Raw genomic sequence first — 25,571 nt, forward strand, 5'->3', positions numbered from 1 at the left:
CCAGCTTCTGGGAAAACATGTAGAATCTCTTTCAAGAGGAAATATTAATATTATTATCAATGCCAATACATTACACTGAGTTCTACAAAGTCCTTTTTATTAACTTTTCCTTAGAGAAGTTCAGAATCAAAAGCCCTTCAGCTAGTCTAAGCCCATTTTTGGCAGAGCAAAATCAATTCAACTACAACTTTTTTTGGTGGGGTCCATAGGAGGAAACTTATGCAAACACTGGGAGAGTGCTAGCCACTGAGTCATCATGTCAACCGGAGATATATACCTAGAAATGCAAATCATTTGGTTAATAAATCATAGCATTTGTTATCTGGAATGCTCCCAAGATTGGTTATAAAGAAAACAGTTGATTTCTTGTCCAACTTACCTTTCTGCCCTGATAGAAAAAAAAAACCCTAGCCGCCTCTTCACTCCTCCAATGACCTACAAATGACTTCCTCACTCATAACCTCATCACACGCACAGCTCCAAGACTTTTCTAGAGCTGTTCAACTCTCTGGAATGGTCTTCCTCGTCCTATTTGGCTTGCTCCTACTTTCTTCCTACTTTCTGCACATCAAAACCCATTTTTTCAAATTTGCCTTCCAGTCTTCTGTCTTTTGAAACCATCACTACTTCTCACCACTACATATCTCCCATCCTATTATGTCATACTTCTCCCACCTCCTAGACTGTAAACACTTCGGGGCAGGGTCCTCTCCTCCTCCTGTGTCACTGTCTGTATCTGTCTGTCCCTCTAAACCTCTATTTAGTGTACTAAATTTTTGTTGGCACTATATAAATCCTGTTTATTATTATTAATATTATTATTATTAATAATAATAATAATGATGATAATAATAATATTCCATTGACATGTATACCCCACATTCTCTACATCAGTGTAAAACATGGGGAAACCCTTGAAATAACTTCTAATAAAATAACTAGGTTTTCAAGGAACCCCTGCTATAATGATTATAACCACAACTAACGGTATATTAGGTCAGGTGGTCAGTGGGAAGAAGAGAGAGTCACAAATTGTTAATCACTTAAGGAAGCCCTAGCAACTTCTGGAGGAACTTAGGAAGTCCACAGAACCCTGAAACACTGTTCTACACTGTGATCATTTCACACCAGGACAGGGTTGAAAAGAAATAGCAGAATATGAATCACTGGTTTATTTCCCACTTCATATGGAACCAATAGATTGTAGAAAGGCAAAGATTTGAGGCAGGTTTCCTAAAAGGTAAATAAAAATAGATTTGTATGTTAACTCATGATTCATACGGTGGTTGGTCAAAACTCACAATAAGTTATTGCTAGAAAATGGCACACTTTTCCTAACTGACTTGTGCACTTTCCTGCAGAATCTTGATTGCAAGGCATCATGTTACTAATTTACAATATTGCAGACCCTGGGGTTATATATATATATATATATATATATATATATATATATATATATTTATATATATATATATTATTCCTATATCATTATGTACATATATATATATATATATATATATATATATATATATATATATATTTATATATATATATATTATTCCTATATACATTGTAAGCACTGGCTTCACCTCACCTAAACATACATGCTACCTATGGTAAGAGCCCCAAAGGTTATATGCAGAACAATAAAAAGCTGCATGTGCTCCCTGACTAGCAAATTTAGTTTACCACTGTCACCATCAGTTGAGCCTCTCCCATATATATATATATATATATATATATATATATATATATATATAAATCTATATAAAACGTTAACTCATACAACACATTAATACAGATTTCATAAACTCTTTCTTTGAAGCATCTTGTATTTTTCAGTTGTTCAATAGTCTGTGAACATCTATCAGTGTGACGGGAATAGGTTCCAATTATACTCTCAAAAAGTTGTTGCTGAGCAACCATGGGTCTTGAAAAAAGACAGTGGGACGTGATGCGGTTATCCAACGCTCCTATTATTATGTCTATGGCATCTATAAAGGACACAAGCAGGATAATGAGCCCGTGTAAAGGCTACATTGAGTGACTGACTGGCCATGATTACCTGTTGACTCTGCACATAAAAAGGATTTAAAGGATGAAAGATTATCTTTGCAAAACCAGTAACGTTCAAAAGAATAGTGATGTTTCCATGCTGAACCCTGAAAGCTTGATCAGATAATTGCAAACCACGGTACATTTTGGTTTTTTTATTTTTAGCAAAAAATACAGACATGTTACAATTGCTGGATTATGTTTGTGCTTAAGCCAAACTGCAAAAAGATTTTAATGGTGTTCTTGTCTCTTGGAATCTGTTCATTGTGGACTATAGTGATATAAATTAGTGCAAAATAGAAGAAATGCAAATTACTAATAACGCAAAGCTTGTTTTTTTTTAAATAACTGGGAAGTCACTTTGGCCAAGTAATTAGCATTGTGTAGCATTTGAGTTTTTTTAATGTTTTATGAATTATTTGAAAAATGTATGCACTGTACATACTAGCTATATAAAAGAAATATCTACCATATATCCTGCACTTTAAGAAATTACTATTTTATCCAGGGATCCCTAAACTATTTAAACAAAGGGACCATTACATTATCAGCCAGATTTTTTGGGGAAGACTATACACAATAGGAGAATTCAGTAGGGGGTAAAAGTCCACCTGTGTTAGTGAACAGTGGGAGTTAAAATATCTCCTGCATCAGTGAAAAACAGGGGTAAAACAGGTGGTCAATGACAGAAAAATAATATTCCTCTAAAGATGGTAATAAAGGAAATGCCTCAACAAAAGTGTCCAGTGCATGGGACAGTAACCATCAGTAGTGCCAGTGAGTAGTGTCCTGTTATTTATGTCAAAAGGTTTACCAATATTGTTGCCTGTAGGATTGTGAAACCCTTCTTAGTTGTTCAGTGGCACTCATCTTTGCTTAGGCTCTATGTTTCACGCTTCTCACCAACTCACTCCACATGACAGTACATGTTTTAGGTGCTTTCGGCACCCACAGGTTCCCTGCAGTGTCCTGGAAGTGAGGGACTTTCTATCTCCTACCAAAGGATTAGTGGCCATAGTTTGAGGATCACTGATTTTAGGAATAAGTCATAGCACGTTATTCTCTATACAGCATGTCTGCCTTTCTTCTATACTAGACTGAATTCATTGCCAAGCTGCCAGCACAATTGCACCTTATAGTTCAGTGTCATGAACAACCATTAACCATGGTAATGTATTCTGGTGAAAGGTAACAATGTGTCATTCTGTATAATCATGTTTGCTGTTGTTAGGTCTGTTGATTTCTCATTTGCTGCTATGAGAAAAAAAATAGTGGTGTACACCTGTAATGTACTTTCCATACTGTAACATCTGTAACTTTTTCCATACTTCCAATTATTATTTTCTAACTTCGTCTTCTTAGTATAGAAAAAATGGCTACTTAGAATGTTTAAACAAATTCTGAAACATAAAGCTCATTTCCTTTGCTTCACACCATGTGCAGCTGTCGTCAATTATGGGTTCACATGAGCCCCATTCAGTGGTGCAGCTGTTTTGTCTCTCGCATTTAACATGGTGTGTGGCTGCTAAGCCTCTTTAAATCACACTTATTGTAGCAGAAGGAATAGCTAAGAGTGAATCTGCACCAGCTAACACAACAAGAGCAACCAGCGTAAATCCCAAGCTACAATACAGCTCCTAAAATTTATGGTATAAAAGAAGTCTAATTTCTTACAATAAAATATTTATATGGTTCCATGTTTATATTTAAAACAATGTTTCTTTGTGATCCAATAATAATAATAATGCTTATGACATGTGTGTATGTAACATGTTACACAAGTTCTGTATATTGAAGAATTTGGGTTGGACACCAGGGGACATACATTTAATTCTGATACAGTAAATAAAGCTATAAAAAATATGTTTTTGCATATCTCATTCTCTTTAAAGCTAAAGTAAACCCTTCCTGTATTCCATCATAGGGCACCACCATATTATTTCTTTTCTTCTTCCTCCTTATGATCTTCAGATGAAATGATTGGCCATGCCAGGATGACATAACCCCCGCACAAGGATGTGGGAATTCACTTATTCCTACAATGTGCAAGCTGAGAAAGCTTGGTTAGGCTTAGCAGAGTATGACAGCTGGGCAGCAGTCAGGCAGTTAAGGGCAGTTATTGCAGATGGGGTATCGCCTGCCCTTCTGCAATAACCACCTGCCTAAATTGAAAATTTGGAAAGTGGGACTTTAGTTTCACTTTAAATAATTATAATGCTTCAGGACAGAAGTGTACCATTGTCACATGGCTCGCATCTTCCCTCCTTTGCTACAGTTTAAGGTTTAGTACAGATTAGGTTGCAATCCTAAACTGGCTCTGATTGAGGATCATTCAAAAAATGAGGTTATTCTCATCTACAAAGATTTACCTTTTGGTACAAACATTAAAGATAAATGCCATGAAAAGTAACTCAACAGACAAGCTGTTGTCTTTTGCATTTGAATTGTAAAATGTTGATGTTTTAATTAAAAGTTGCTGTGTCATTTGAAGCAGTATCATAGTTTCTGTGTGGACCACATAACATTATTCTTTAGAAATTCATTCATTCAGTTAACTTCAGATCAGATGACCTCAAAGTTATTTTACTTCCTTGAAGAGTGAAGCCTTACTAATATGTATAGATGGCAAAAGAAGGAAAATAGCATAACATCTGTAGATCATGGATGAGGTAATGTAGGTAACGATATAATACTTATGGATTGTTTGGGTTTCTGGTAAGATTGTATTTTTATTAGTGTCAGAGTATGTTGGGACTTCCTAGAGCTGTGTTTCTCAAACTTTTTAACATGGAGGAACACTAGAAAAAAAAATCAGGTCCTAGGGAACCTTTGACAATAATACCAATATCAACAGCTCACGGTACATTGACTTTGCGGTCAGTAGAAAGAATTCCTCTTGCTTTGCTGGTCACTGGAATGAATGCCACCCTTACAGATAGCCATTGGTGTCTGTGGTAACTGACCTGAGAGGCACAAATTGCTGATTACTTAAGGAACCCCTAAAACCTCTGGGACAACCCTTATTGAGAAATAATGCCCTTGAGAAATAACTACAACCTCAACAAATTCGAGTTTTTAAATAAGATAAGGTAGGATGTCCATACTAGTGTTTTTTTTTAGGGAAAAGAAAAATAATTCACTGGCACACTTATTAAAAAGTACTTTAGCACATTGCAGTTTAAAAATGGGCTTCCTGCTTTGCTCATTCTGGGATTCTAAAGTAATATCCCTGAATGTTCTCTGAAGCAATATGCAGTTAAAAAATTCTGAACAAATGGTCAGGCTCCACACTGCGTTGCGCATCGTATGAATCAGACGTAGGAGCAAAACTGCAATGTCATGTATATAAGGACAAAGGCTTTTAGTCTTATGGTGGAATGAAGAACTTATTTCATATAAGAAAAATATACTTGTAAGTTACAGTTTTGAGTATCAACTATATTCATCTTTTTTACATATCTGTTTGAATTTGCATGCTAATAAAATCATGTAGAACAAAGGTGACCAACCGATAAGGTGTCAGAGGAGGTCCATAGTTGGATTTGGGGTCCATACGAATAGGTCTTTGACTAGATTATGTCAGATTGATTTGAGAACATCATACCTTTGAGATGGAATAACAGTGGTCCTTTTACTTATTCTTAAGGCCAAAGAAAATGGTTCACTGGGATTCACTTAAAATAAACAGGTTGACTATTTCCTAGGTAAACTAGTTTTTTAAAATTACTGCCCTTGAAGCACCAACATTATGATTGCTCCTAAATTCATAATCAATCAGCCTTCAAAGAAGAATAATTTATGAATGTTAAATGTATTTTCTGTACAAGAACAAGAAGTAGCTTTTTTAACAAATGAGTCATTTTAAAAATAGGCATTCATCAGGAAACTGCCTATTTATAAAGGTGAGGTAGCCAAAAGCATATTTAAATAAAACCCCATTTAGCTTTACAAAATTACCTTTATTGATTTTCCCTTCCATGATCTTGATGGCCCTATGTTGCTTAGTGTCAATATTCAACCAAGTCAGACTGGCCCACCAGAGGACAGGAAAAAAACTTCTGGTAGAGCTCAGAGTCAAACCCCCAGAGAATTAATGTATTTTGTGTTCAATGGTGGACTGCTGCCTTAACTGTGCCAGGAAGACTATATATTCTTATGGTCCTCCTTCTCACAACTTCTGGTGGGCTTCAGAACCCCAAGTTAAACCCCGGTTAAAATTAACAATTTTCATCAATGTTAGCTGTGTGAATGACAATATTCTACAGTTCAAATTGAATTCCAGAACCAGTATTTAAAGGGGATTTAAAGTTTATGTGAAAAATCCATTTAACACAGAAAAATAATTCCCATCCAAGTATATGAATGTGCTCATTATGAGATTCATTATTCCTTTACCAAAATTCCCTTACATGCTAGTGATGGCCCTATGTTGTTTAGTGCCAAGTTTAACCAAGGTCAGACTGGTCCATCAGTGGTCAGAAAAAACCTCTGATGGGCCTAAGTCATATGCCCCCTGAATTAGGTTTTTCCTGTTCTATGGTTGACTCTTGCCTTAATTTCGAATTTTTGTGGGACTCCATGTCCTCATTTTGACCCTGGTTACAACGAACTATTCTCATCAATGTTAGTTGCGAATTATGATATTTTACAGTTCAGATTTTATCAAAGAACCAGTATTCAAAGAGAATTTAAAGTTTTATGTGACAAGCCAATTTAACACAGAAAAATACTTCTCGGCCAAGTACATGAATGTGTTCATTATAAGATTCATTATTTCAAAAGCATTGCTTGGTAATGTGTGGAGATGTTAATATTTTTCACATAATTTGGCTACCAGATCGGTGCTGGCTGCCTTTTTGCCATTGCCATTTATATACAGTTATTAGAAACTCTCTATTCCGAATTGCCTGCTGTGAATGAGAGTCAAGCTGATTTGTACACAATATGCATTTCTTCTGTAAGCTTTCCAGTGAGGCCACAATATATTATTCAGTTTCAGTATGCTGACTATGTGGATGTTCAAAAAAAATGTTAAGTACCTAATTACACGTTAATTGATGATTGCTATATTTCCAGGGTGGCTGAATGGTTTTATAATAAGCTCAATTAGATTATTATACATTCGACTATTAGCTTGTTATACATTCATCTAGGTTTCTGGCCCTCCAGAGCAATATTTAATTTACATTCCCTGGGAGATGTTCATAGCTGGATCTGAAGTACACCTGTATTTGCTTCCTTATAGATCTCTGACTTGTAGCCTGCCCTGTTTTATGTTACAGCAGAATCTCAGGAATGGGTTAAAGGGACCTTTGCCCCGGGGTCATATAAAACGGAGTTATGCAGCTTGCCTCTTTGTGGCAATACATACAGGGCTATATATATATATTACATCCTTTAAGTCAATTTTGCAATACATTTCTACATTCCAAGTACTAGAAGACATTTATCAAACTAGGGAGATGGTATAGTTCCATAGCAGATGTACCTATAAAAACTAGTTTGTGCAATGGATTTGATGAACTAGACAAAATCCGTGTTTCCCTTTTAACTACTCATATGGCTGTTTTTAAGTCTAAGGTCACTAAAAGCTTGAGAACTTTTTCAGTAGGGATGCTGAGGTTGGAGGAGATGATGAAGATAAACCAAGTGAGATGCTATATGTGGCGTCTAACTACGGCAGACCCATGTAGAAGAAATGGAGGTCAGGGCCCTTTCAAACTTTCAGGTGAAAACCAAACTGTTAGTTGCTCCCAGTTGCCCTTCTTTCACTACTATGTTGTCAACTGCAGAGTTTGACAACCACTTTGTCATGTAGTTGAGAAAGGTTGAGCGTTGTTGCGGTTTGGTTCTTATTCCAGAAGAGGAAAAGCAACCACACAGCAAGAAGTGACTTAAACTTCACCACAATCGCAACCACCGCAACCACAAAGGTGTGCAGTTGTGTGCACAATATGGGTGGCAACCACTTACATTTAACTGTTGGTGAGTCTGAAGTAGAATGCTGCTTTCAACAACATGTCTGAAATGACCCTAAGAGTTATGATTGATGAGAATCAATACAGATCAGGCATCCCTGGAGGCTGCTTCTGGCATTTTATCAGTATATTCCAATACCCAGATGGTGCCACTTGAGAAAGATGCAAAAGTTGAATGAGAAAAGCAATATATAGAGTGAGGCACTAAAAGCAAATGAGATAAACACAAAGAGAAAAACAGTTTAGAGATGGCTAAGAGGTGCAATACAAAGAAATAAATTGGATACGGAAAAAACAAGCAGTATAGAGGAATATGTTTTAATGGAATCGTTTCAGAAGATCAGAGAATAACTACTAGCTTTGCATAATTTATTAAATAGGAATGATACTCACCTTTTTGGGTGCATATATGTCAAATTTTGTATTTTGGTTTGTATGATAGAGATAGACTACACACAGACATAGGGCCTGATTTAATAAAGCTTCCCAAACCTAAATAAGATAGACTATCATGGGAGAACTTGGGTGATCCAGAAAACCTAGAATGGATTTCTTAAAATAAATTGCCATAATTGGTAAATGTTTTCAATCCTGGATCAGATTAATTCCAGTTTTAATGGATCTCTCAGGTTCACCCATGGTAATCTATCTTCCCAAGTCTTAGAGAGCTTTAATAAATCAAGGTCCATATTCAAATACCAGAACTGTTACCTATGAACAGCCCTCACAAAAATCGCATTCTATTAGAAACAAGTTGTAATTTTTTTTTCCTATTTGCCATATCATTTTAGAATACTTTTTGGAAAGGTTATTATTTATAATGAACTCCAGTTTATTTAATAATAGCAACATTTCATTTTAAATTTTCTATCCTATTGTTCTTGTTGTAGGCAGTCGTCAATATGTGGTTCTCACTGCTCGAGTGCATCCTGGGGAGAGCAATTCCAGTTGGGTAATGAAGGGGACACTTGAGTTTCTTGTTAGCGGTGATCCTATTGCTGAGATTCTGCGAGAAATGTTCATTTTTAAGATCATCCCTATGCTTAATCCAGATGGAGTCATCAATGGAAAGTAAGTAAAGAGCATAAAGAAGGATATATATATACTTTTATTTTAGGATATGATGCATAATACACACACTTCCATTGGCATAAAGGTCTTTCATGATGGTTCCTATAAGAAATGCATTTTGTTTTGGCATATTAATAATATATTTTGCATATTAGACACTGTTCTTCAAACGTAAATAAAATCACTTCTAATCACCACTTTGATATTCTACACACAACTTGGAGGGGGACAGTTTAAGGCATTACTGTATAAAGAAACCTGTAAAAAACCTGTAATTAAAATAATATGTATAAATATCACTTTACCTTAGATCACCTAAAACTAGAGTTTTGACTAAAATCTAAACCTAAGACTTTGATGCCAAGCTATGCTCATTCACACATTTGCATGTTTACAGCAAATGAGCTTTAAAACATTTCCTCACTAAACTCTGTAGATGCAGGCACTATGGAAAATTAGTAATCCTTCAAGTAATTTCATGTCCCTCCTTTCAGTAACTCATTTTTTCCTAAAACTCAAACCCAGTGATAACTTGGTGGGAATTCAGTTAATATCTAATGTAGCCCTGGGAGATGAATGTAGAGTGAGATGCTAAGAGTGCCAACTGGAACTTAAGTTCCTCTACTTTGAACTTTGGGCATGAGCTTATTCAGTGTGCTTGCAACTAAAGAAGTTACTTGGAGTTTCTTGAATAGTATATATATATATATATATATATATATATATATATATATATATACTGTTATATCAATTAGATTAGTACTTAGTGCAGCAAGAACACAGAGTAGTATGTTTAACAAAACAGTCTCTTTATTCTGCTCTCAAAACAAAACAGCATAAATGAAAACAAAGCAAAAAGGCAACTTACATGAGCTGGACAAAGGTGGGCATGAAGTCCTCAAAGTCCTCCACAACAGCTTTCCTTGCACAGACTCCACACAGGCTTGGTTCCAGTTTTCATGCTGCTATTTCTACTTCTTCCTCCATGGTAGCACACCTGTACTCTTGCATGTCTGTTGCAGACAAACCTTTGGGTGTACCAGGGGTGGAATGGGAAGGCCTACCCAGTTCCTTCCTTCCCATTCAAGAGTCCAGGGCCATGAAATTTACTAAAACCCAGCAACTGTAGCAGGGTTGCCTCCACTTTCCTGGACTCTTTGTCCACAGCCTGGCCACAGGTTTACTTTATCATGTGGTTTGTTGCCATTTATTACTGTGATTTCCATACCATCATTGCCTACAAAATACATTATTTTTATTCCAAGGCCACGATTGCCTATATGCAGCACTACAAGTGCTATAAGAACATTCCAGTTGATATAGATGAATTTGTATTCCTATTTGTAATCTTGCTCAATGTTTACAGTATGGGTCCGCCTCTCTACCTGCATGAGAAAATATTCAATCTCTACCTTTTTGGGCGTTTTCCTTTGCTTTAGAGATCCAGTAAAAACATTTACCAGATATAACAGTTACAGCAAAAGGACGAGCCACATGCTCTATAATGGTAAGTATACATGGTGAATGGGGTGTTAGTAGTACCATGTCAGGAGCTGGATGAAGAAAAACCCTCCATTTGGTTATTACCGAATTGCAAGTTTTTTTGTATGCTGCTGAGCTGCAAGACTTCTTCAATCCCGAGTTTATTCTAATTGTTGTGCTTTCCTGAAGAGGCCCAAAGCAAATGCCCTTGGTGCCACTTTGTTTAACACAGCCGAGGAGTTTTGGTTTGTGTTTGTAATATTTTGTACTCTTTATTTTCCTTTTTTTTTTAGAAGCATTTTAACTGCACATCTCTGGTAACATTGTAAGAAGCATTCTGTAATTTAGTTTCCACACAACTCTTTGTAAAATTCAGCAGGAAGCGAGGTATAATTTACAAAGGGATTTTTTTGGGGGCTGACACTAGTTGAACAATGATTGTTTCTCATGTGGAGAACTCATTTGATATTCAGCTTCTCTCTTTAATTGAACCCTGCATAACAGACAGTTTGATCTACCAGTGTTACCTTCTGGAAACACAAGCAGCCCAGCATCAAATTTATATATTTTGACTTTAGACTATTCATTAAACAAGTAGAAGTCTGTTTCTTTCTGTCTCCATAAACATCAATAATAAATGATATGTAATCATATGAATCTGTTGCCAAAGGAGAAAAATATTGTAAGTGTTCCTCTCCCAGATTCATCACATTAAAAAAAGATTCAGCAATGTTAGAACTCATGGTTGTACTCTGGGTAATGCTCCAAATGTTCTCTGCTTCAACATGTTTTTCTATTTTTTTTAAATATAAAATTTTATCTAAAACAGACAAGGTTTTATTTTATGCATGGCTGTAATTACATGACAAATTGAGACAGATGAGAAGGTGTCACTTGAGCAACACAGTCATTTTGGAAAAGGTCCTAAAAAGTTCAGCCATTACATACCCATACAAGTTTTTACTTTTAGTTCCGTAAACTGGTTTTCCACTTTCATTAAAAACGTTGCAAACAGTTTTATTTCATGATTTCTAAGCATACATATTCTTCTATCACTAAGTATATATTTTTAAAGCCCATTCTGGAAAGAAAATATTTAATATGTGTCTATACCTCTGTTGCAGAGCTAAGCATGCTTAAGATTCTTCAGTATCCAACAGACTTGATATGTTGAACACCTAATATCCTTGCAATGCTTTGGGTGCATTCTCTGGGCCCAGAGACAATGTATAGACATAGGAATGCAGTCACAGTGGGGGAACAGGCTTTTGACACACCTAGAAGTGTCAGGTGCAGATTCATATTATTACACAGTATTTATATAGCGCCATCATATTATGCAGTGCTGTACAAAGTCCAAAGTTGTGTCACTAACTGTCCCTCAAAGGAGCTCACAATCTAATGTCCCTACAATAGACATATGTCATTAATGTAGTCTAAGGTCAGTTTAGGAGGAAGCTAAATAACCTAACTGCATGTTTTTTGGGAGAAAACCGGAGAACCCGGAGGAAATCCACACACACACCGGGTGTACCTGACAACTCCATGCTGATAGCGCCCTGGCTGGGATTCGAATCTGGGAACTAGCACTGCAAAGGCTGGAGTGCTAACGCCTGAGCCACCATGCTACCTGTACATGCAAATAATCCTTCAGCAGCCTAGATCTTCAACATATTGAAGATCAGAAGTATGCAGGATGGCACAGGTGAGTATTACCTGTTCTCTGTACAGGCTAGGATTTATTTTTCTAGACCATTCATTTTAACAACAATCCTCTCATGTAGAACTAAACTTTAAAAATAAATTATGATTGGGCAAACCCTTTACTGTTCATTCTGGCAGACAATGCCATTTCTGTAATATAATAACCTTACTTGTCTGACTGCACTTTTTTTTTTAAATCCACTCACATGTCACTTCTTGTACTCTCAGGTACTCTTGGGTTTAAAAAAAACCCTGCACATTATTGAAAATGTCTACAGTGCTGAAACATGTTATAGACACCATAGCAATTTTATAGGAAACCTATATAGTTGCTTGTGGAGGATATGGTAGTAAAACTTAAAATTTCAATCCTTGGTATTATCCAAACTGTACCATCCACAAGGCAACATAGGCAGCAGCCCAGGACTTGCTGGAAGTCTGGGTGGCTCAGCTACAGCCATCATGTTTCTCCTGCATTAAACTTGGAAAATAGAGCACATGGTTTAAGCTATGACCTACCCATTACTTCCAAGAAATTATACACTTGGTATTAAATGTGGCCACATCAATAAAGACAAGCCAAATGGGAAGGGAGCAGGGATTATTTCTCTTGGTCTTTTGCAATCTTTAGCAATCCTAGAGAGTGCACTGAGCTTCTACCTTGCTTGGGAACCCATTCTACTTTATTCCACCTCTGAATATGAGAGCAGCATTATTATAAAAAACAAACAACAGAATCACCTGCCAGCTATGACAATTTAAGCATTCTCTAATTGTATTTAGCAATGTTTCCCTGCATTAAACGCAACTGCAGAAGTAACAAAGAGCAGACAGCTAAATATTATTAGAGAATCAGAAACCTGCATCATGAAATAAATTAACGTTTGCTTTTTAGTTTATTTCCCTTAGCTGATTTCACACTGTTTTATTTTGCACAGTTGTTCTGCCACTGGGGCTAAATAAACAGTATTTATTACATAAATGCACAAAGAAAAAAAGAGTATGCAAAACATTCTATTTCCCGCTGCCCATCTTCCCATCTTCACATCTCTGCAAGCGACGACGGCCAGAAGATGATACACACAGATGTTAATAACCAGCACTCCCCACCTAGTGAGCAGGGAACTTAAGTGCAGTCTGCTGAATGATATCTCAGCCGTTGGCTACATTATTTATTAGTTATGCTTCAAAACAGCCTCTTTTATGAGTTATTAGTTTCATATTTCCACTGTCACCATTTTCTTATAAGCAACACAAAAACTAGCATTTAACATAACCCTTGGAACATCATTTGGATACTTGGCATTCTGAGAGCGTTAATGTGTCAAAGTAATAGGCAGAAAACAATAATACGATGTAACTCTGCATATTCATTAACTACAGATCCTTGTTCTGAATATGAAAATGGAAGCAAAGGGAAAATAGATTTGTTGCACATGGAAACATGGTGACTGCCATTTAGTTCTCCTTTCCCAAATGAAAAACAAAAATGAAAGTTGAAATATATTGTTTGCTAGGGACAACACACTCAACTTCCCATATTTTTATAAATCAACCACAAAATGTGACTCAACTTCTCCAACACATCTTACACCTGTTTGAACTGAAAGTTTTATTATAATTATGTCCGGATTTAGCTTTCTTATAGAGGAAAAGTGATTATTATGGCCCATCTAAACCCAAAGTTTATTGCAAAAGCCCCTGAACATGTTATTGTCACCAACAAATGCTGGAAAATTTGGGGGGATTGGTGGTGTTTTAGCTTTGATTTATGGACAAGCTACACAAAACTTATTTAGTTACAGAAAGCCATCAGAATGTTTGGTAAAGAGGATCCTCTAGCTGCTAGACACATGAAAATGTGTTCCCTGGTTTAATAATAGAATCTACTGGGACCTTTTTCCAACTAAGGAAACACTTTACCTCTTGTTCAATGGAAATTCTGTCAACACCTATTTGATATAACAGAGGAAGCCTACCAGCGAAACGCATCGGGTTTTGAGACGTTTTGCACTATTATGGGATCAGGGTTCACTTTGTCTAGCTAATTAGTCAAATATGGCATAACTATGAATAGGAATGGCTAAGCGAGTATTGTATGTCACTACTACATATGAAAATGTTATTTCACGTAACTATCTTATTATAATATAACCTTTGGTTTGCCCCACAAAACCCTAGATTTTTTTCTGTCCTTTCTTTTACAATTTATGTTACACTGGGGAGCGGCCATATTACATATATATGTGAGACAGGACTAGCACCATCTTCTATTTTGGTAAAGAGAACCACTGGTATGATGTTCATGATGATGACAAGGAAGCAATATAGTAATAGCATTTATTGTACCAGCAACAGGGGCAATCCCACGAAGTCTTATTTTTATGTGTTTCAAGTTAGGCATAGAACTTTTTCTCACCTCACCTAGTGGCAACAAGATCTATCTGATGTGTTTTGTGCCAGACACGTATCTTTCTCAGAGAGTAAGCGCCAAGCCTAGCAAAAAATGTTCCAGAATAAAGTTTCTTACTTCATGCTATAAGAATTAGTATTATTTGCATCTAAGTTCATTTGGTGAAGAAGAGCTAGCCCGGCACCTGAGACCTGTGCAGAGTTTGGTCTGCCATGGTGCTGCATATGGAATACATAGTAATGGCATTGGTGGTCGGTGACCTGATACACCCAGGGGAGGGTAGCACAGCATTATTCTCTCAGTTACAACTTGCCAGGTAAAGTTTCAATGGAAGAGATGCTGGTACATCACCTTCAATCCTCGATGATTGTTTTTATTTTCTCGAATATCTTAAAAGTAAAATACATGCAGGTAAAAATGCAAGGGTGGATAGCGTGATGTGAATGCGCTATCCAGAGAATGCTTTGTACTTGCCTCACATTGTATTAAATATATTTTATTCAAGGATTGTGTGTTATATTTTGGCTCTGCTAGTTGGTTTTATATCTGACAACACAATCTGCTGACTGTTTTGTCACTTTCCAGACCACTGTATAAGTTTTGACATTTTTTCTTGTCATTATTGAAAATGTAATATTTACAGTCTTAACGCCTTGGGGGTTAATGGTGGTTGAACAAGGCATTTCACTGATATTTATGCATGAAAAGTCAAATGTAATAATAGTTGTTCTGCTGAATACAGATCTAAAACAACAATTGTCAGCTTTTCAAGGTCTGATTTTTTTTCTTTACTTTACATGTAAGATAAAGTTTATGAAACAATAAAAAAAGCTGTAAAAAATAAAAAGGGTAATGTATGGTATTCCTTTATAACCCAATGTTTTTTCTTTTTAAATGAAAAAGATAGATCCATGAACAAGTGTGAGTTAGGAACCAAAAGTCCTTTAAATCTTAGCTTGGTTGACTGGTTATATATATATATATATATAAATTTAAAAAATCTGGGGACCTAAGACTAAAGGGGTGAAGGGTAACTGATGCCCAGGATTTAAGGCCTAGACAGGTCAGCGCTTAGGCTTCAGTCATCCTGGGGAAAACGAGGGTCTACGATGGTCAAGGGAGGTTGGAGATTCATGGAGATGTCTGTTGGGGAAAGTAAAGCCTACTATCCAAAACCATAAGAGGACAGGGACTTGTGCTAAAAGATTCAGGACTGTCAAAGAAGGGTTACAGATCACTGTTTCCTGTTATCTGTGGAGGCAAACTGGCACTGGAAGTTGACTGTCAGTTAGACAACCAGGGTTCCTCCAGAGGTTGCTAGGGGTTCTTTGAGCAAATAACAATTTGTGACTCCCAGGTTCATTTAACTGACACCAATAATCTTTTTGGCTATCTGTAAGGGCAGCATTCCTCCCACTGACCAGAAATATAGGAGGCATTCTGACCAGCAGAATAATGTTCACTGTGCATAAAGTAATTATAGCAGGATTTCCCTGAAGACCTGAAAGGTATTATAAAGGTTACCCTATGTTAATAAGTTTAGGAAACACTGGTCTGGAGCAAGGGTCCCCAACCACTTGGAGACCACATGGGGGGGCGCACCGGTCAGAGCCGCAGACCATGTCCTCCGTATGTATCGCAGGCTCAGGCGGAGGGCGGGTTGTATCTCTGGAACCTGCGATGGGGGGGTTCTGGCATTATGACTTCATTCTGGGGGAACCCTTGGAGTGACACAGCTTCCCGCGCATGTGAGGTCTGGAGTCTGTAAAGGTCCGAAAAGGTTGGGGAACACTGGTCTAGAGTATGAAAATAATGAGAGACCTACTTACATTCTGGTGTGTGATTTTTATGCCCTCCACATAGTGAGCTGTCTTGACAAGCTGCACTCTATACTTTTCTTATGCTAATTGTGACTTATTCACTAAAACCCTTAGACTAATGATATGAAGTGAGCCTGTGTGCTTTGTACTCCACAAAAAGAGAGATAACCCACTAAAATCCAGCTGCTTCTAAAGGATAAGTGCTACATTCAGTAATGTGTAGCTGGAGTATGATACCATTACATGATTGAAAAAAGCTGAAGTTTGGATAAAAGAAAATGTTAAAAATTTAATTTGGTATATATTACAAATACTAAATCACAATTAGTATATCGCTGAAAAGAGGTCCTTTCTTTGTTTGTACTTTTGGCCATGAATTCTTATGAAAAAAAAAAAAAGATTTGTTTGCATTCACTTGGTCCACCAAGTTTCTTGAATACATTATAGCACTCAATTTCAGAAGGGGTCGATTTGTAACATTCTGTGCAATTTTTTTGGAGCTCACAATTAGAAAATAGTTATCAGTTGGATGTAACCTGACATGAAATAGGTTAAATTTATCCAACTAATTTCTCCTTAAAAGTTCATATACTACTAACATCATGCTTTTGGGTGACCACTAGATTTGTAGAATAAAAACTAGATATCTATTCACTAGATAATCATAAAGTTCTATGGATCAATATCTACATATCAGGGACCATACATAACTTATCAGAAATGATATATCAGCAGCATTTGCCTGTGAAAAGAAGCACAAGGCCTAAGCATTAGTTTATAATGATTGACAATCCGGTACTTGAATTTTACACAGGGAAGTAAAACTTCCATGGCTCCCCTTTGGCAAGTCGAGCTCAATCAACAAAACTGAAATCCATCTGGAGAGTAAAAAAAAAAAAAACATGGAAGAAAGTCTTAAAGTAGAACCAACTGAGCTAAAAGCATTTTAGGTATCAAAGAAAATAAAAAGCTCTTTCCTTTCCATCTTCTCTCATAGCATTTTCCAAAGTAGTTTATAACAATATTCACTATTCATAAAAATGAAATGGCATTAGCACGAAGGCTATTGTCTTGGGTCATATATCAGGATGTTACAGCATATCATAAAGCAGACAACTCTGCTATCACTTTAGAAGCTGGGTATCCCTGGAGTTCTTAGTGACATTTCAAGTTTAATGCTGCCATTCAGCCTCTCATAAGAATTAAAATGTTCCTCTTCTTGGGAATTTATCTGCAAAGATTTATAGAGGGAGAGCAAAAACAAACACAATGAACTGACATAGCTGCAATGTCAGGCCATGGTGGAAATTGCCACATAATTGTTTTTTTATTACAGATTCACTATATATATATTTACATCTTTTAAAGTGACCCTTTATTTTTTGCATGTTGTGCAAAGATAAAGGATCACTTAATATTATTATAATTATTAAACAGGATTTATATAGCGCCAACATATTACGCAGCACTGTACATTAAATAGGGGTTTCAAATGACAGACAAATACAAACAGTGACACAGGAGGAGAGGACCCTGCCCCGAAAAGCTTACAATCTAGGAGGTGGAGGAAGTAACACAATGGGAGGGGAGATAGGTAGTGATGGAAAGTAGTGATGGTTTCAAAAGACAGAAAAAGATTGGTAGGCAAGTTTGAAAACATGGGTTTTAAGGGATCTTTTAAATGAGCAAAAAGTAGGAGCAAGCCGAATAGAACAAGGAAGACCATACCAGAGAGTCCGGCAGCTCTAGACAAGTCTTGGACCTGTGTGTGTGATAAGGTTATGAGTGAGAAAGTCAGTAGAAGGTCATTGGGGGAGCGAAGAGAGTGGCTAGGGGAGTATTTTTCTATCAGGTCAGAAAGGTAAGTGAGACAAGAACGGTGGAGGGATTTGAGGGCAAAGCACAGGAGCTTGAATTTAATTCTAGGGTGAAATGGAAGCCAATGAAGAGAACTACAAAGAGAGGCAACAGAAGAGTAGCAGTGGGAAGGATGGATGAGTCTGGCTGCAGCAGTCATATTACGTGAACTCCTTTCTCTCATCAACAGCCTTAATTTTGCTTTCAGGGGTGAAGTTAAATAGCTGGTACTTCTAGGTAGGTGAACATGTGATTTGATCAAAAGATGAACATGTAACTTACCCTCCTTCCCCTATATGACCGTACTGGCACTTTGTGATTGGTTCAGTACTGTCAAATTGGGGCACCAAAAGGTTTGGTTTGGAGCTTCCGCAGTGGTTTCTTTATCCAGGCCAGTTGGGTAAATGAAGCGGTAGAGATGGAAGCTGCTAGTAAAAGTAGCGATAAAGTGACTTTTAGGGATGAGCGAGAAATCTTCTGGCATTCTCTCTAAAATTTCCTCAAACTCCCAATGGTTCCGCGAAATTTCAGCTAACTGATTTCGCGAAACCATCGAAAGAGGAAATGAAAAGCATTCAGCCCTGGAAATCCTCCTGTCTGCGCAATCCCCGGGCACCAGAGGTTAATAAATGTCTAGTGCCCCAGGGATCGCATACTCTTCTCAATAAATGCAGCCACAGCTGCAATCATTGGGAAGATGCCCGGCAAAGGAGAACCACTGACATTGTAATATAAGTATCTCTTACAAATGATATATTTGGTACAGATACAAATGTATCATTTGTAAGAGATACTTGAGAAGAGTGTGCCATCCCGTGGCACTAGAGGTCAATAATTCGCTAGTGCCCGGGGATCGCAGAGGATTTCCAGAGCTGCAATTAATTCATGCTGCCCTGGAAATCCTCCTGTTTAGCGAGAGCTCAACCTCTCGGCGAATCAAAAGGCCGTTCTTGCTTACATTTTCGGGAAAGGCCCGATTCGCCGCAGGATTGAACTTAATATTCTCACTCGCTCATCCCTATTGACTTTGTATAACAAAAAAGGTCGGTGTAAAAATGTTCATAAAATATTCTGTATATAATTCTTCCATAATATATATAACATTTTGTTTTCTGAAAATACACAACCCCCTGAACGCTGAAATACAATGACCCCTAAAACTGGTATTGTGACCCCATATCCAAGTGGCAAAGTGTCATTTTAGTATCATAGCATTGCTGTTATGTAATTCAGCTGCCATCTAATACAACTTGAGCAGTCAGACCTCTAAAATAGGCAGTTGTTGCAGTATATAGTTCAACCATAGTTCAGTTTGGCAGGCATTTATTACTTGAAAGCTTTACAATTTTGACATTTAGGTTAACATCTTAAGAAGTGCTGGAGATGCAGTATCAGAAAACATCAGGAAGGGGAGGCATTCCTTCATTACAGTGTTATCAGCAATGTGTTATCTTGCACTGACATTCTAGATCAAATAATTTTAGCAGAAGTCTTTCTTGAAGACCCAGAACTTTCACCCCACAATAGATAAACACAACATTACAATCCCCTTACCACCCCATGTCAGTGACAGCTGCTGTAAAATACCAGGTGTTGGGTGCAGTTGGAGCTTGCAGGGTGAGATGACATTACCCTCCTTATCATGTGACCGACCACTATGCCTAAGCACTGCTTAAAGCTAGAAAATTAAAGATTGGCTCCAGGCATATAATTTTTTGCAGAACGGTCATATGATTCTTCTGCAATAAAATTACCTGCATGAGTGCAATTCTAAAATACACTCTTCTGCCTGTGTTCCATTGCAGGTGTCACCATTTTCATCTTCTTCTCTTTCATGTGTCCCGATCTTGATTGCCCGTGCTGGGATGACGTTGATTCAGATACGGCACATCCCAGACAGCACTATTTTATAGGAAGAAAGCATGTAAGTATTTTTTATTGCAGAACGGACAATATCTGTCCTTTTCTGCAATAAAGAAAGAGCTGCCTGATCACTAATTTTTTAAGCAAAAAATTAGTTCTACATTTGGAAGAGTTCACATGATACTCCATACTGGGAAGCACAGGTTATTTTGCGGAGACTGTAGTAGAGAAGGTGCTGAGAAGTACTTTAGGTATAACTGAACCAGAGGATGACTTTTAATGAGAACCTGGTACATTGCCATGAATGGGCAATACGATGGTTTATTTATGGGTTTCTACAAAAATTCTGCCAATTTACCAATGATTAAAAAAAAAAAGAAATAATTCCTAATTAACTAAAAGCAAAGTGCACTTATTTATTGTACTGCACAACATAATATGATAGCACTTTATAAACAAAAGGTTAATAATAATAATTTTAAATGTTTGTGTCTAATTAACATTTATTTCCAATATTTGGTTCCTTGGCCAACCATGTAGTGCCAATTCTTTCAGCCCATATGTTTATCTATAGCAGTTTTCTGAAAGCATGAACATATATATTCTACATGTAGAAAATGAAAAAAGTGTGATCAGCTTGTTACCCTAATAATGCTGCTTTTCCACATATTGAGGCCCCGGGCTGCAATCAGAAGTTTGGGTCCTATATTAGGTAAACATATCCTATATTGGGTATATTAGGTAAATTTCCTGGGCCCTCCTTTCCCATTTCTAAAAGGTCCAGCACTTCAAAAGGCAAGCTCTTTAGACAAAGGCCCAGAACCGAAGTAATCATGTTCCTACCTAAGCTTGAGTACTGTAATTTGCACATTAATAGTCATTGTGCCTTTCTAATAAGTTGATAAGTAATTATAAAAAAAGAAATAACTGCAGAGTTCTTTAAAAGAATATTTGGTGATCCTGTTATAAAGTTCCTTGTTCAAGCACTTCTTGTTATAGGGTGACTTTTGATCTTTTGCATTGCCACCTTCTCACTTGGGGCTCCTTTGGAGACCACAAGTAGCTGTTTTAACACACATCCTCTGTTGTCACCATCAAGAAATCCTTTCTGAAAAATACCATGCAGATGAAAAACACGCCAAAGGTAAAATAAGTATTTTATTAAAAATAGGACATGGCATTTATTTAGGATAACCTTGTTATCTATTCCTTTAAGAGCCAAAATTATTTTGGTGACCTCCTTGCAAAGAAAAATTAAAAACTCTTCAACTTATTCAACTCTTCAACAACTCAGAGGTGAGAATTTTTATCAGCTATACAGAATTATACAGGTGTGAAATAATCTAGTGTTGCTGTGATTTAAAATTACACGACCTCTATTGCAAAAGAACAACAGATAAAATGTGCATCATATTAAAATCAATGCTAAGAATATTTATTGAGTTTATCTATCTCAGTACTTCATTTTTCTAGATGTATTTTGTCAGAAAATCTTTGCTTAGTAAAAAATGGTTTAAGCTAGTCTATATTAATAATAGTGCCAAGATATGGTATCATAAAATTTTATTGACCAATTTTCTGTAAGTCATTTTTTGATTCCTTTTCAGATTAATTGTAGATTTAGGAAACAGAATATCACACCAAGAAAGTTATTACAGCGAGGCTCTAACAGAGATAAAAAAAATCTCCCTATTGAGAGGAGATATAGTGAGATTACAGATATTAAAAATGTCCTATTAAAGTTTAACTAAAGAACAAACTTTTTTTCTTTTTTTTTTGTCGTTTTTTTCCTTTTTTTTTGCTGTTTCCCCATTAGGGAGAATTAAGGTATTTCAGACCTGAGGGTTTTTTTTGTTGCAGCCTGGGACAAATCAAGGTGCAGTTCCCAAAAGGGACATGTTACTTTTTGCCACACAGTTGTCATTTAAAGATTTGTGCTGTGACCACAGCCAAGTACAAATTGGGTTACCTGCAGTGCAGTATGCCTATCCCAGCAAGCACAGCTTGATGTGCACCCAGGAGCTTCCCAGAAACTCAAAATATTGAGTTTCCACTAGAACAGGTGTAGATGAGAAATCCTCCAGTAGAGACACTTGTACTCATGACAACTGTTTACATGAGATTTCCCTTCATATTAAAGCAATCCTCTTGCTTGGTGCTTAGTCTATAAGTAGAAAGTTTAAAGAGATCTCTCTATTGACATACCGATATTAACAGAGTTTCTTTTACTCTCCCTTAAAGAGGAATTAAACAATAAAATAAAATACGAGCAGGCAAGTTCCTTATTGCAGACAGGACAGCAGACTGATTGAAATTTTGTAATTACACTCAACTGTTATGGCTCTGTCATGGGTGCCAACAATTTTATCCAGCCCTTTTTGGGTTCTGGATCTTTAGCTATCTTGATTAGCCAGGCTGGAATGACATAACTCCTGCACACACTCCCAGCAACCTGGGGGGATGTTGGGATACCTAGCATCATACACTGAGCTGCACATGCAGAAAAAAGAAGCAGGCGGGTAAGTATGTTTTATTGCAGAAGTGTTTTCCCCTATCCTTTAGTCCATACCAGATTCATAACAAACAGTAGATGATCTTTAAAACAAATCCTCACTGACCTTCATAGCTGCAGCTACTGCAGTGCAATGCATCCTCAAAGTTCACATGTAAGATAATGAAGATGTTTAAGCTGGGTCTCAGTACTTTGTTTAATCCTCTTCCCATGCACTTGTTCTGTGCGTACTTTGGAAATGAGATGACTGACAAAATTTGTGGTAACATGAATCTTCTTTAACTTTTGTGGATGCATTACTCCAGGATGCAAGAAACTACAAAGGTCACAGAGGGTTAGTGTTAAATTTCACTTACTTTTTTGAAAAATATATACCTTTCTGAAGCCTTACTGAAGTCAAACTTCAACCAAAGTAAACCATCTAAGGCCTCCTTCATACTGTGATCAACAAGACACTTGTATCTGTGCACACAGAAGAATATGTGGTCAAAGAAATCTTAAACTCAAAAACAGTAGGCATGGGATACTACCAATCTAGGTCATCATAGTATGGTTTCCTCAGTACCTGCCTACACTTACACTGGAAATAAAGATTCCATACCATTATACAGCTTCACATAAGAAAGCTGAAGGACATTCCCTAAAGATGAACATCACTATTCTCCATAACTGCAGGAACTGTAGAGCAGTTCACCCTTAAAATTCACAAGGGATAAAATGAAAAAGTTCTTCAAGCTGGTCTCAGCTGTTCTTTCCTCATTACATGCATCTGCTCTGTATTTTCTTTAAAAAATAGGAGGGTATCAGGCTTTAGAAGCAGCAAAAAGAACAGCTTCAAACAAATTATTTTTTTTACCTGATAAAAACAATCTTGTAAAAGTAAACTCAGTTCTCAGTTTTCAATAGGATGTCTGCTATATTTATAGTTTTACCTGTTGTTCTTTGTTTCTTTACATAGATAAGGATTATGAAAGTTTAGGTTAAAAGAAGGTACCATGTTGTTATAACTAAATAGAAGTAGTGAAACTATAAAACTAGTTTTATGATAATAAAAAGAAAAATTTGAGCAGAGATGAGAAATCATACATCTGTATGTACATGGCAGTTGTCATCACTGGAATGAAGTCTTCATTTTAAAAGGTTCTAGGTTGTAAAGATTTTGCAGAGAAGAACCCTCATAGGTCGCACTATCCATCTTACACATCCACCATTTACTTCCGTTCAATACAATTGTGTCTAGAATGTCACTTTTCATCCATAAATTTACTTTTCCTTTTCCAAGCATGCTTGAAATGGTTGTAATTTCTAAATGATATCCCTTCCTTTACGTCACAGTTCGGTTAACTTAATGTGAGTGATGCTTAAAAAAGGCAGCTCAGCATTTGAGAAAACTTAAACGAGCTGTAACTTAGGAATTATAGCCCGCTATATTAAAAGAAAAAAAAAATTGATGCATTGGGGCGGTCCGGAATCCGACAGTGACATATGGAGAGAGCCATGTAAGTAGGATTGAGGCTGTTCGGTGATAAATGACACAATCTGTCAAAGAACATCTGTTATTTATCATCTTGGTTGCCTTTTAATACATCAGAGGAACAGATTTAAAAAAATATATAAGAATACAACTACAGCCAAAAGACGCAAAAATGACTCTTTGCCCTTAAACAAGACCGAGGAGTCAAATGGTTTGTGTGTGCAGAGACTTAGATAATTTGCCAGATGGACTTTGTGCAGACCTTTCTCACCTTTATTTGAGTGGTAAAACCTGAGCAATTAAAAGTGGCTTTCCAAAGAAATGCTACAGAATAATCATATGTGAAAATACCCCCCCAAAAAAAAGTCACCTTCACAACTTGACATTTATACCCCATGAGCAAAGGGATGAATTACATTATGCTAAATTATTTGACCTTCAACGTGAAAAAAAGGAACCTAAAGACCTTTTTGAGATTTTAAATGGTTTTGCGACCACATGTCATGTACATTCTTTAAAGAAATAAATGAAAAACTGACACCTCCTATAAATTTTACACTTCCACTTTTCAAAATGTTTCTTCTAAATAACTTTCCTACAGACTTGTACTAAGTCCCCAGCTGACAGGGAACATGCTGCAAAGTGAAGATCTAACGTGTTTTACAGCAGAACACATTTATATGATGCTATTATGGTAGAGGTTAGAAAATCTCTAGAAATACTGGATATGGGGAGATCAATTATTTACAAAGAGTACAAAAATAGATGATTCTATTCAACATCCTGGCCTGCTAACTCCTTTTTTTAGTGATATTGGTTTGCCATACTTTAAAGTTTATTATATAATGATTAAATATATAATAATATATACTTATAAATATAAAAATATATACACAAGTTTTGTGCTATGGCTGTGACCTGTTATTAACACATATCAAAATTATGTGGAACACAGGGGTTATATGTACAGTAAATCTATGTACAAAACTATTGAAAACTTCAGTAGAGTAATACCATATTGCTGTGCAGTATTGAGAATATTGATGATCTCTTGGTAAAAATGCTGGTCTTTAGGATTTATTGACTTTAATTCTGTACAAGTCACTATAAAATGGTGTAGAGATCAGAAGATCCGACTTCAGTGTTTTGCTCTAGATCAATAGTGAGGGTTAAACTCGCCCAAGTGCTTGCTGCTCACTGCTGGCTTGGTGAATGTCTTTGATTTTACGAAGTCTATTGACTGCAAAGCCATTTAGGAGAACCTTAGAGCAGACTCCAATAAAAAGTTTTTGAAAGGGTAGAAACAAGGAGGCCATCCCAGTTGGCTGGTGGTTGTTAAGGG

The 25,571-nt window shown here is 36.7% G+C and overlaps 1 protein-coding gene across 3 annotated transcripts in view; it reads left to right on the forward strand.

The window, feature by feature from the left end:
- AGBL1 (AGBL carboxypeptidase 1) overlaps nucleotides 1–25,571 on the forward strand; it is a 359,716-nt gene that overhangs the window by 150,555 nt on the left and 183,590 nt on the right. For all 3 annotated transcript variants that reach the window (XM_072402703.1, XM_072402702.1, XM_072402704.1), the window contains one exon: nucleotides 8,924–9,104. In XM_072402703.1, the coding sequence (XP_072258804.1) occupies nucleotides 8,924–9,104 (181 nt within the window). The remainder of the gene's footprint in view (nucleotides 1–8,923; nucleotides 9,105–25,571) is intronic.

The sequence above is a fragment of the Pyxicephalus adspersus genome, chromosome 2 (genome assembly GCF_032062135.1).
Source record: "Pyxicephalus adspersus chromosome 2, UCB_Pads_2.0, whole genome shotgun sequence".
Classification (NCBI taxonomy): Eukaryota; Metazoa; Chordata; class Amphibia; order Anura; family Pyxicephalidae; genus Pyxicephalus; species Pyxicephalus adspersus.